The 13304-nt window shown below is 32.2% G+C and overlaps 1 protein-coding gene across 1 annotated transcript; it reads right to left on the bottom strand.

Annotated features, from left to right (window-relative positions):
- Positions 1-427: 427 nt before the first annotated feature.
- On the bottom strand, positions 428-12913 carry LOC144433853 (lanosterol 14-alpha demethylase-like). Its single transcript, XM_078122234.1, has 13 exons — positions 12749-12913; positions 11796-11894; positions 10250-10426; positions 9846-9972; positions 9254-9310; positions 6029-6192; positions 5313-5386; positions 4866-4995; positions 3973-4038; positions 2571-2666; positions 1787-1899; positions 1070-1128; positions 428-606 (listed from the first exon to the last, which is right to left on the bottom strand). The coding sequence occupies exons 1-13, from the start codon at positions 12911-12913 to the stop codon at positions 428-430; spliced, it is 1506 nt and encodes a 501-aa protein (XP_077978360.1).
- Between the last annotated feature and the right edge of the window lie 391 nt (positions 12914-13304).

Raw genomic sequence — 13304 nt, 5'->3', positions numbered from 1 at the left:
AAAGGGATGCACATACAACAGGATTTGAATGTTCATAATCATTTATAAATTACCATTTGTTGTCATTTTCCCAGAATACCTAGAATTAAGTTTTGTAAGATGTCACTGCTGACCAATATGCTATTACACAATTTTATAACATAAATGTCATTTTCTAGGATTTAGTATTCATCTTAATGACTTTCAATGATTTTCCACGAGTGGTTTGACACCTCAGGACTTTGAGGGGGTTTTCCAGGAGTGTGTGAATCCAGTACAACATCTACAATGTGAAATTGAACATATTACTGATAATTTGAGATTATGTGGAGCAGCGATAATTATATTTGACATGACAAGAATACATAATATCCTTTGAAAAACATAAGTACAAGAACCTGACTAGAAGATAAATGACATACAAACATTTTTCAAGTGACATTATTGTCTAATTGTCTCGTCTTCTGTATCGAATGATAGGATTGGTTGGTGTGTGAATCATAGTGGTGAAGTCTACAGGTGGGAAATGACCATCAACCAAATCAAACTCATATTTCCGTAGTAACACTGACCAGATTGTTTTTATCTGTACATAGGCAAAGTTTTCACCTATACAACGATGACGACCTGAAATAAACAAATGAAATGTATGCATTACTGGTTGTAATCAAGTGTATTTATTTATGATTTTACAATGATGACAACCTGAAATAAACATACAAAATGTCACAGTATTCATTAAGTGTATTGTAACATACAAATATCTTACATCCTATACATTAGGTTGTTTGCAAAACCTTAGAAGGGTGTGAGAGTTATGCAATGATGAAGATCAGAACCTATAGATTTTATCATACACCCATGTATTGGCAAGATAAGGAAGCAGCAATTTTTATGATAATGTGCAACTATGATTTTATTAGCTTGTATCCAACTTTGGACATCATATCTTTTGGCAAAAATTCAATATGCTATGCTAAAGGTGAAAACCTACGATATTGATTATTTGTTTCAAGGTTTATCTAAGATTCTGTGTTGATACATTTCGTGTATTCAGACCTGTTTGGCAATGAAAACATCATAAACCTACCTGCTCCAAATGGTATATAGGTAAATTTCTCACTGTTTGATGTAGACTCATCTAAGAACCTGAAAGTCCAAGATTAAGAAACAAGATTATCAGTTTAACATTTTCAAAGCCAATAATTTTGTTTACATTATGTGAATTGACTCTGTCTAATAACCTGTATTAGTTATTTTATAAAGAAGTATTTCTAGAAACTTAATGCACGAAAAATATTCTATTGCTATGAAACTAACTACACATCGTGACATGCATATGATTTAAATTGAATTCATCTCTTTGTTATGAAAGCTTTATAATAATCACATTTCTTTTTCAAAATTCCCTGTTGGCAAATCAGCTTCTAAAAGTAACCCCAGTTCTATGGCAAATATTTGTCACAGTGAAACTGATATTGAGCATCTTTCTCCTGACTCATCAGTCTATCTAATCTCATTGACGGAATGACATCCTTCTTGCAATTACACAAAAATGTCAAGTTTTGATAGACTGTCTAAAATTAAAACATCCAATTTACATTACATTAATGTTCCTGGCCTTTCCTACAAAAAATAGTGATGAACTGACGTGTGGAACTACTAATCCTCTGTCATCTACTCATAGGAAGTAGATAGATGCTTTCTAGGTTTTGAAAATTTATCATAACTACATGCACAGTGGACTACATGTATGATGGATGTCATTGAAAGTCATGTTGACAGTACTACTGGGTAATGACAGTACCTGTCAGGTTTAAAGTGTCTACACTCTGGACCCCACTTTTCCTCAATTCTCTGATTGACAGGGGGTGACACACATATCTGATGACCAGGTGGAATTGTACATCCGTTGAAAGTCTGCAAGTACAAGAATGAAGGTCCATTAGTAAGTTACTTAAATGTATGATAGTAAGTTAAGGAATGAAGACATGAATGGTTGAATAATTTACACTTTAAACATATGTACACTGACACTTTAGAAGAAATAGCTCATACTTTTTTTTTTCTTTTTTTAAAATTTTAATTACAAAAGGCAAAACATATAAAACACACATAAAGGAACTACGTGTACAGAAAAAAACCTGACCAAAGGAGAAGGGAAAAACAATTCACTTTTTGTATTATTGACGAAGTAATGTAATAAATCATATATTTTGTTTCAACCAAATAAGCTTTTTTCTGTATGATTTGGCTTTCCAAGAAGAAAGTATTATCGTACCGTGTCATTTTACTGTTTTTATCACCCTGTTTAATAAGATTCATAAAAATAAAAGGACACACAAATATGAATAAACTGAATACTTGTGACTTGATTTCTGTGCTATCAAATTACACTGATCTAGATAATTTACTGTAATTTAAAACACTACTTTAAAATGAGAATTTTAAAACAATAATTATGTGTTATCCTAATTACAACTTTGTAAATTGAGAATACTTTATTTTGATAGGAGATTAATGATCTCCATGGCCTTTCAAACATTTATTGCTGGTATTAGCCAGCTGAGTTGGTGATATTAACAACTTACTTGGGGTGTCTTACACATTCTCATCATAGTCATGATTGGTGGTCTTATTCTTAAAGTCTCCTTAAGACAGCGATCTAAGAGATCCATCTTTTTCAACTGTGGAGAGAACAAAGTATGTGGTAATATAGACTAGGATCCCTAAGATTACAGACAATAAAAAAGTCATAATCAAATCTCAAACAAGACCTTTTTTACTGTGTTCTCTATATATTTGACACACCAACAGAAAAATCTAGTAACAAATGCATTTCTACAATTCACATAAGTTCCTATTTTTCTTAGTTACACATAATTTTATTTCATTTTTACATCATTAAAGCATTGTTACAATACTAAATCACTCCAACTTTAACTAGAGCAGGTTCAATCATTTACAGTGAATGCAGAGCTATTATTGTGTTGCTATCGGATGATCAATTTATATGGGTATAACTACTCTCAACAAATGGTCTAACATGGGGTATTGATTTTGGTCAAAGTGGGCCTAAAATGGGGCCTGGGGTTTCCAGCACTGGCCACACACCCCTACCAGAGCTGGCCACTGGTACCTCCTCCCCCCCCCCCCCCTCTCCAGGTAAAACCATGCCAAAAAGTTTGATTATTAGTGAATGAGTAAACACACACCAGTCAGTGGGTGCAACTCATACTAAAACACTGAGCACATCTCAAGCACACCATGGCTAAGTACTTTTATGTGGCCATTCATCACAGTTTATCTCAAGTTGAACTCAAGTTATTTACATTGTGGTCACTTTATCAGTTTAGTCTTTTATTATCCCTTGGCTGAATGAATGTGGCTTGTAGAATATTTATCTAGGGCAGTGCATAACATTTCAAGTAGCATTAGCTGTCTGTGTTTATTTATACATTTTTTAGGGGTAATTTTTGCTGAAAAAAAGGAAAGGAGCCTGTAATGTCCTCCTTATAATGCAAAAATATGTAATCATTAAACTACTAGTATGCTATCAACTGTACAAACAATGGCAGAAAATGATGCCATCAAAGGCATTTATTAACATCATATGTAACTATTCTCCTGGCGATAGATAATTGAGGTTTTATGTATTAATGTATCACCTCTTTAGACTCAGATTGTGCCATGTCACTAGCAATTTATGGCAGTAAAACTATTTACATAACTCCCATTAATCATTCAGATGTAAATTTGTGATGATTTAATTTTCAAACCTCCATAAAGTGAAAATTAAAATCAATTTTAAATAGACATTTGAAGACTCTGCCAGCTGAGCGCATGTACGCATTACTTTACTTCTGGAAGTCTTTTCAAACAGCTGAGTTTTGAACCATGTTTAGTTTTCATATAATTCAGTCAAATGTCTGGTTTTTACAGAAAGGTGTAGTCTGTATTTCATAATTCTAATATGTACATGTAGAAACCTACCTCATCATAATCCAAAGGAGGAAGGTCTTCTCCACATATTTCTTTTTGTTCAGCATAACAACGATCCTAATCATGAAGAACATTATGGATGGCATTAAAATATTACATTTACATCTAAACGCCCACCACCACTCTCGTCAGAACCTTCCAGTCATAACTTATAGTCCTTGGTGGACCAATTTTGGAAGTGAAGACAACAAGGTACAAGGTACATTAATCTATGCCTGTCTCCTGATATATCTAACTTCTCAACTTAATCATCATTAAAAAGAATATAAAGTGGAAGTCAAAATGATATTCCTGTGTAAATGAATTTCGACATAACAGAATATTTTTTTTATTACTAACATTTCTAATAAAGACTTTTGAAATAAAATAAAATAACAGCTGATTGATAAACAGCTGATTTTTTTTCATTTAAAATTATGAAAGAAATGCAGAAACATCTTATATCTGTTTCATTTTCAGCAGCAGTATAGAGTTTGTAAGATAAATATAAAATTATATCATTTTTGAATAAAACTGTAAAGCTAACACTATTTGAGGTAATACTTGCACCACCTAAGTACTGGTGATATGATGTCAATCTGCCATAAATGTCAATAAAACTGTAAGCATCCTCACACAAGTGAAACATTCAGTCAGTACTCTCTCTACATATCTGCATACCTGTGAATATCTTTGTACTTGACTAGAAAGAAACTCAACCATGCATTCAGCCTGTACTTTCCACACACCTACATACCTGAATATCTTTGTACTTGGCTAGAAAGAAACTCAACCATACATTCAGTCAGTACTTTCTACACACCTACATACCTGAATATCTTTGTACTTGACTAGAAAGAAACTCAACCATGCATTCAGTCAGTACTTTCTACACACCTACACACCTGAATATCTTTGTACTTGGCTAGAAAGAAACCCAACCATGCACTAGTTGTAGATGATGTGTGTTGTCCTGCCATCAATAAACCAATCAACATTCCAGATATCTCATCATCAGACAGTTTACGACCAGTCCTAGGATGGCAAATAAAATGCTCTATGTTAAGAGATATTCAGAAACATATAGCAAATGTACATCATTGTCTTGCTGAGGCTTGAGTGACTATCAAAAAAATATATTTGAATTAAACACTTCATAAAATACAGGGCAACTAGAGAAAGAACAGAATTGATGTGTTGAAACTTAAAAATGACAATTTTCATCATACTTGTCATCTATCATTTCAGAATGCAGATCACATACTTTCATGTAATGTTTTAAATTTCAGTTTTAGATTCACACATTGCCATACTTGAAATTGTTTTGAAATAATTATATTACATGTACTTACTTATACGTCGATTCTAGTAAAGTTTGTAACATATCATCTTCAGGTTCACCAGATTCTCTACGTTTAGCAATAGCCTGTAACAAGGACAAAATATTGGTATAGGGCAGCATTGTAAAACAACGTATAGAACCTATAAACATCAATCTAATACATCAATCAACAAATCTCTACTTTCAAAGAAACTTTCTCATTCTGATTCTCATTTCTCATTTTTTGTAGTTGCCAAAAATTTAGTTTTCTTTCATGTGTGTATAAACTGAAATAATGCCTCTATGTACCTGAAATCTAATTTCAATTACAATGAAGGAAAGTGGCCAAATTAAAGTGGCCAGATACAACTTATTTGCAAACTATGATAGAAATCAAAGATTTGAATATTGTAAACCTGGAAATTTTCGCTAAAAGATTTATTTTTGCTTATTTCATTGCAAAACAAAGATGCTAAAATAAGTAGTGGCTAAACTGCCTTTTTGTATATGAACACAATGTACCAGTCTGACAATTAGTAAAAATTAGTAGCTGAAGACTCTAAATTCGCAAATTTTTCTAGTAGCACAAAAAATCTTGGCAAATTATGTTAGAGTCATAAAATCTCACGTAGAGAAGGGAAAACAATGCATTAATAAATTAATGTGTTGCAGATAAGTACAACTTATTAACTTACTACAGATAAGTACAACTTTAGTCTAAGTGATGATAAAGATATGAACACTTACTTCATAGAATAATCTTTTCATTTCTCTGTGTGCTTTGTCTCTTTTGATGAAGCTAGGAAAGGGAATCCATCCTGGAAATAGCCATGCTAAGTAAGAGAATCCCCCATCTAGATCAGCATATAGTTGTGCCACTCTCTCATCCAACACTGCTCTAACTTCTTTACCTGGTAAAATAAACAGCTAGATTTAAATGTGTTGCATATAACAGCTATTGGTAAATTTGAAGGGAAAAAAAGAAAATTTAAAGGAGGCAACTTACTTTTGTTCATTCACTTTCAGTTTGAGTTTTATCAGGGTAAAAATTTATACAAGTACATATTAAAATACAGAGTATAAAAATCACCGAGGGTAACACATAAAAGTATTTTTAAAACACTTATTTCCAATGTGGTCCTCATAGGGGTATTCAAAATGCCGTGGCAACAATGATACAAAATTTTTTTAAATGTATACAGAAAACATGACAAAGCGCCAAAAGAGTTATAAAATACACACTGACTACACCCACAATTAAAGGACTAAAATGTTACAAAATATTATGTTCTTTATTTATCCTTCGGTTTGTTCCATAGAAAAGATTTGACATGGCTTTTAAAACTATTTTTTGTATGAGATTGTTTCACTGCGAGTGGGAGACTATTTCAAAGACCAATGCCTGTGTAGGTGAATGAACTCTTACCCATACCACTGACTCTTAGAACTACACATGACAGTTCACTCACTCTTTCATTGGCAAGTGGAAATTTATTTTATTGCTTTCAACAATATACATAATGTATTAAAGTTGAACATGAATTACCATTACCATATCATGTACAAATAACAAAAACACAAAACATTTTATGCTTGCTATAGTCAATTATTTGTAGCCATATAAATTGACCCTTCAAATCTCTTTATAGAGGGAAGATAATTAAATGAGATATTGTTAAATTTTATTACAAAAATAAAAATGCTGAAGTGATTGAAAGCTCTTTTCAAAAATTTATTTTGTAAGGTTAATGTTATATTCAAGAAAACTACAAATTTGACCCATTTTTTTTAAAATCATAATTGCTAAAATATTGTGCAGGTTGCATTTTTCCCCTTTGATCCACATATTGTGTCATGTCATTAACCTGTATGTACGTGTTACGCATGCAATACAGAAATGGTATGATTGTCAAAGTACACTGTAGACAGATACACAGTGTCATCTAAGTACTCACAGAAAACAATGATTGTATATCTAGAGCAAACCAAAATTGACCTAGTGACTGAAGTTCACCCACATGATGATGGCATGATCATTGCATGTTGTGTTTATCAATAAAATGATGACATGTACTGTCTCTGGTTAGTGGGAGTACAGTGCAAAGTACAAAGTGTAAGGACTAAGGTGAAAAATGTTTAATTTGAGATCTAAAATTAGGACAGGTTCGACACTATATTGACACAATTTGAAGCTTAATAGATGCCCTACACTGATACCACTGTGGTTAGATACAACCCACTCTTAAGTTACATCATAATTGCATGTATACATCATCATTTATTAAAGATTACCCTCAATATCAGAACAATTATTGTCAAAAACTGAAAAGTGACACTGAAAACAAATTTCTTTGCAATACTTGTATCTTAATCCTCAATATTGTCTCTCATAATTGTACCCTACATTAACTCTGAAGTCAAGGTTTTTATTTTTCACTTTAATGTCTGGGTGCAGGAACACATTTGAAAGAAAGCTCTGTTATCTATGCAATTTAAACATTCCATCTGATAAAATATGATATCTGCAAAGACACAATGCATATGAACTTCACTGAATAAGGTACTTTCTCTTTTTACCTTTCACTTATCAACTTATGATTATAATTTGACGCATGGAATCGTGGCTTTTCATAAAATGGTTGTGAATACTGTGATTGTATGATGACATAAAACCACAGAAAATACATTGGATTGTATATATTTATCAGATTTGGGTGAGAAACACAGCTGTCTGGCAGAGCTATAGAAAAAGTTGGTCTACAACAAAAGAATGGTCCGACATAATCCTAGTGGCTCGACTGATAAGATAACACAAATGTGAGAACCTGGAATTAAAACTCTGGCCTTTTAAAGTCCAATTCTGTCTACAACAAAAGAATGGTCCTACATAATCTTTATGGCTCCACTGATAAGATAGCAGAAATGTGAGAACCTGGGACTGAAACCCTGGCCTTTAAAGTTCAATTCAGAAATAAAGGATTGAAACACAGCTGTCTGGCAGAGCTATGAGATAGGTTCTAGAGCAAAAAAATTGTCCTATGTACAATCCTTATTATGGCTCTACTGATAATATAACCAAAATGAAATGAAATACAAGAACTTGGTATTGAATTCCTAGCTATTCTTTTACAGGATTTTGTGTTTCTAAAATTACCACATGAGGGCGCTTCCCTGAAAAATTCAAGAGAGACACCCACTGCAAATCAGCTTACATTTTATCTATTTTATCTTGTCATAAAACAAGGACAGGGCCACAATTCAGTTTGGTTATTTATACAGTGCTTTCCATATGATACAGTAAAGATATACAATGCATTTTTTTCTTTTACATACACAAACACATTATGTATTAATGAAAAGCACATACTCAGAAATACTAATTCACTGATACAGAAAAAACTGTTCTCTTTTACTGACAAGAAGAAAAAGTACAATGAATCATTTAAGGACTCTGTTGTCACAATGTGTACAATTACAATTTGATTACAGGGTTATTGACCTCAGTTCTGTAGCTTATTTTTTGCTTTCACTCCAGCATACAAAAGCCCTGGCAAAGATTTATAACAGCTTATTAGATATTGATATTTTGAACAAAAATAGATAAATGATAGCGTTGTACACAAGGAAAGGGCACATTATTTAACTGAGGGCTTTAAAATCTTCGTCTCATCAAAGCTGCAATTTTTTTTCTTTTAAATCTGTCTCCTTATACATAGCCCAGAGACTAGACTATCTGGCTTGACAATCTAGCCAAGTCTATGGGTTACATTTTACTATGAGTGATGTTGTTGTAGACAAACCATAGTAAAACCACCTCCCTACATTGTACTATAAGACCTTTCTTCACTTTTCTACTTGTGTGGCTTTCACCAGTTTTCATGTGTATGAACTACTCTCTACCTTTTCTTTGCCCTTCCTGTGACTTGTTCCAAAAAAATACTCATCCCACTATTATACATATAATGTTCTTACCGTGTAAACACCTACTGGCAGTCAATATAATCAGTTCTGACAAGGCAACAAACAGGTCTGTTGAACAGGGATAAAAAAGAAGATAAAACAAAAATCACTCATTTCTTCAAATGTCTTTACCTACATTTATAGTTGTAGAGAAAAGTCAAACTTTGTTTCTCGACTTTCAATCAAGTGTTGCTGCAATAATTAACCTTTCAAAACACATATTGTCAAATTCTATGTATTGTACAAATAAAACCATTGTGCTTTTCTATGCAAATCAAAGAACACATACAAATTTTCAATATCATCTACTAATTATTAGTGGGATAAGTCTAGAAATACAATCTCTGTATATTACTATATAAAACACATTTTAGAAATACAATCTCCATATATTACTATACAAAACACATCTTATTAGTTTACTTTCTAGTCATCACAACATATTTTATAACTCACAAAGACTTACAAATAAATCTGGTGTGTTTTTCAATGTAAATACACTACAAAATGTAACAACATGATAAAGATTCATGATTGATATTCTCATTAAATCACACCATCATTTTCACCAGTAAAATTTTAGTAAGATATCTCGATAACTTACTTTTCTCTCCACTATCTCCCCATCGTTCAAAGTATTCTATTGTTTCCTCTTCAATTAAGGAGACATGATTCCTAAATCTTGCAATGTTCAGTCCAGTCTTAAACATCTTCTTTTGTTCCAAGAAAACCTTTCATAAAAAAAAAGTATTTTCAATGTCTGACACTGTATGCATTCCTGTATTTGTGTCATTCTCTGTAAAAGAAACTCTACTTTCATAACATATTAAAAGAATTGCTGACTGTGTGCTCCTTCTCTTTAAGGGTACATGTACAAGAAACTTGTTCTTTTTATTATGTCTAAGGAATATACTAAGAATAAACTGTAAAACTGCAAGTAATATTTGCATCAAAGTTGAGATATAGACTGTGAAAATATTACTAGTGTAAACAAATATTTTGACTTACTGAATTTGAGACATCATATGCAACACCTTTGCCAAATACTGGCGTAACTAATCTTGAATATACCTCCTCAGCATTCAGATCATCATTCTTACTATTAAAGAATATTGCACTGGATTCGGGTCCTACCAGGTATGTGAATGTTTTACCAGCCATTGTGAAGCTAAACACTGGACCATACTAGAACAAATATGAAACACTCTGTGAGTTATGTGCATTTATGTTATCAAAGTTGAGTCAGTAATTATTTGCATCAGTGTGCATGCATATATACTATAATGTATTTGCATTGTATTGTAATAGTGGAAATATCATTGCAAAGTTCTTATTTATTGTTGTAACAACAATAAGAACAGTTCTGCAATATATATTTCCTGGCCACCAGAGGGAGACATACAACATCAAAGCAGAAATAAAAATAGTCAACCAAAACTAGTGGTCAAGGAAACAGATCAGGTTTATATTAGGTTCTTATACTTTCCCTAGCCTAACTCCCTAGAACACAGAGTAGAATGTATATTACACTCTCCAGCACTTATTCTGAGTATTAAATTTCTAGATAAACTTACTACTATAACTTACAGAATTAATACTGATATCTATGCATGCCACTGCATGGTCTTGTGAATAAAATGTATTCCAATGATAACAATAATTGTACTTGACTATTATACATATACATGTTTAATAATAGGACTAGAATGTGAAACTAGTACTTTTTATTAGCAGCTAGTTCAGTCATCTTTACTCTGAATATGAAATATTATTTCAACACAATCATCAAAACAATTTTTTGCACTAAAATATAAAATGGAAGTATCACTTTAAAGATGCACTATAGCTGTAACTGGAATGCTTTTTGACACTGTTTTGTTGGATATTATGACTTTACTCATAATATCATACACCTTGTACAATATTGAATCAACGGTGTGTAAACACAATAGCTGTACACATAGTATGGTGCAATATATTCTGTCAAATTGGTTTTTGGGGTTGTACCCAAAGATGAACACTCCATTGAATCATGATTTCAACTTATCACTATATTACTTATACATAAAATAGACCTCTTATTGATATGATCTAGAGGGTGTATTGTTGGTATTTCAACAATTATCAGTGAATGTATTATATGTTGAACTCAGAGAACTATAGAAAGCCAGAGACTTGTAAGTTTATTACATGTAATAAGATGTAAAGTCAACATTTTTTAAACTCGCAAAATCTTTACAGCTGTATTTGGTAAACACTTATTACACAATTAATGTCCACTGAGTACTTGTCACATAATGTTCACATTACTGATTTTTGAAATAAGTCGGTTCAGTAAAAAACAGTCCTACAGCTAAAACATGTCTTCACTAACATATCAATACTCATAGTAAATTACATAAGGTGTGGCTGTGTTAGTTTAAAATGCTATCTTAGATCTGTCAGACTATTGTTCTTTCCTGTTGGTAATGGAGGGAATGATAGCAACATGAATCAAAGATTAGCTTATGCAATAAAGTCAACACAGAGTTTCTGAACATTATATATCACTTACCTTTAGATATGCATTTTCTAGAAAGTCTATTGGACTTTTATTGAATGCAATAGCTTGTCCTAGAAATGGAATATTTGATGCAATGTATGGGGGATATTTCTGTCAAAAAAGGGGCGAAAAATAAAATGTAAATGTTAAACATTTCATGTCATCACCAACTGAACCAGTGAAAGAATTTAAAGCATGCCGTTAAGAAAACTATATATATATCTAAGTCTGGTCGATTATACATTTTAATTCTACAAAATTTCGAATTGTTGTTTTTACTTGCATGTTAGTACATGTACCTAAATTATCCATGCCCACTAAAATCCAGAAGAAACAAATTTCATCAAGTTCTGATGATATTTCTGCCTGATATTAAAACCATCATGTACAGATACTTGCATTTCAATAATATCAATATCAATATCAATATGAAATATAAACGTTAAAAAACAAATCTATGGCGTAAAACATTACATTTCCAACAATCAAGAGTACAAACTGTGCACAAGTGGTATTGACTTTGTATAAACATACATTCATAAACAGCGCCAGCTATCACGAGTAAACAAGACTGACATGACTGACTACTGCAGTCGAAATTTATTATATAACTCAGACTATCAAAACTATGTTGTGTGTATTGGTTAAAATTTTAGTACTCGTACTAGTCGTAGGTAATGTATGTTTGTACACATCAGGATAAATGACATACAGAAGACAAAGCTGAAAATTTGTTCCAAGTATCATATTGTCATATCATCAGAAAACAGTGCAAATATGATATTAATATTTGCACTGTTTTCTGATGACGATATGACAAAATGATACTTGCAACAAATAAATAACGTCATCATTCATTCGACGTTGTTTGGGTCAATTAATCGACTCGAGCTAAGCTATACATACTGGATAAATATTTTTAAAATTTCATAATTTCTCTACCTATGAATGCATTTTTTTCTTACCACGTCGCTTTTCGTTATTTCGAAGTAAGCCATCAATTTCTTGATAACATACGAGATGAGGAGGAGAAAAGTTGCAGAATATAAAACCATCGTGAACGTATTCGTTTCCTTCCACCGTCCCACCGCACCTTCTATAAGAGTGCTTCCTGCGTTGGCGAAAACCATCTTTCAGTCTCGTGCCTAAGCTACCAATCTTGCGATATCACGCTCGGGAAACCAGACGATCAAAAATAGTAATTTTACGGAAACTTGACAGGAGATCAGGCGATATTCTTCATTGAAATTTTGATAGCAGACAGCGCCTAGTAACAACTCAAGGAAAGTGATAATGATGCGCTTGTGTCAAAGGTCATAAAATAAGTGCGTAAGATGTACATTTATTCTATCGAATATGTAATTTCAAGAAATTTTAAATTCCCATAATTATAATAATTACATTATACTAGTGTGAATTTTTTGATTTAATTAAAAAATGTGCTTAAAAATTCTTTGAATACGTTAAGCGATATAATATCTCCAAAAGTGTTCCCCAGTGATCCGTTCTATCTGCCGGTAA

This window comes from Glandiceps talaboti, chromosome 4, assembly GCF_964340395.1.
Source record: "Glandiceps talaboti chromosome 4, keGlaTala1.1, whole genome shotgun sequence".
Lineage (NCBI taxonomy): Eukaryota > Metazoa > Hemichordata > Enteropneusta > Spengelidae > Glandiceps > Glandiceps talaboti.
This window is presented reverse-complemented; position numbering and strand designations above follow the sequence as displayed.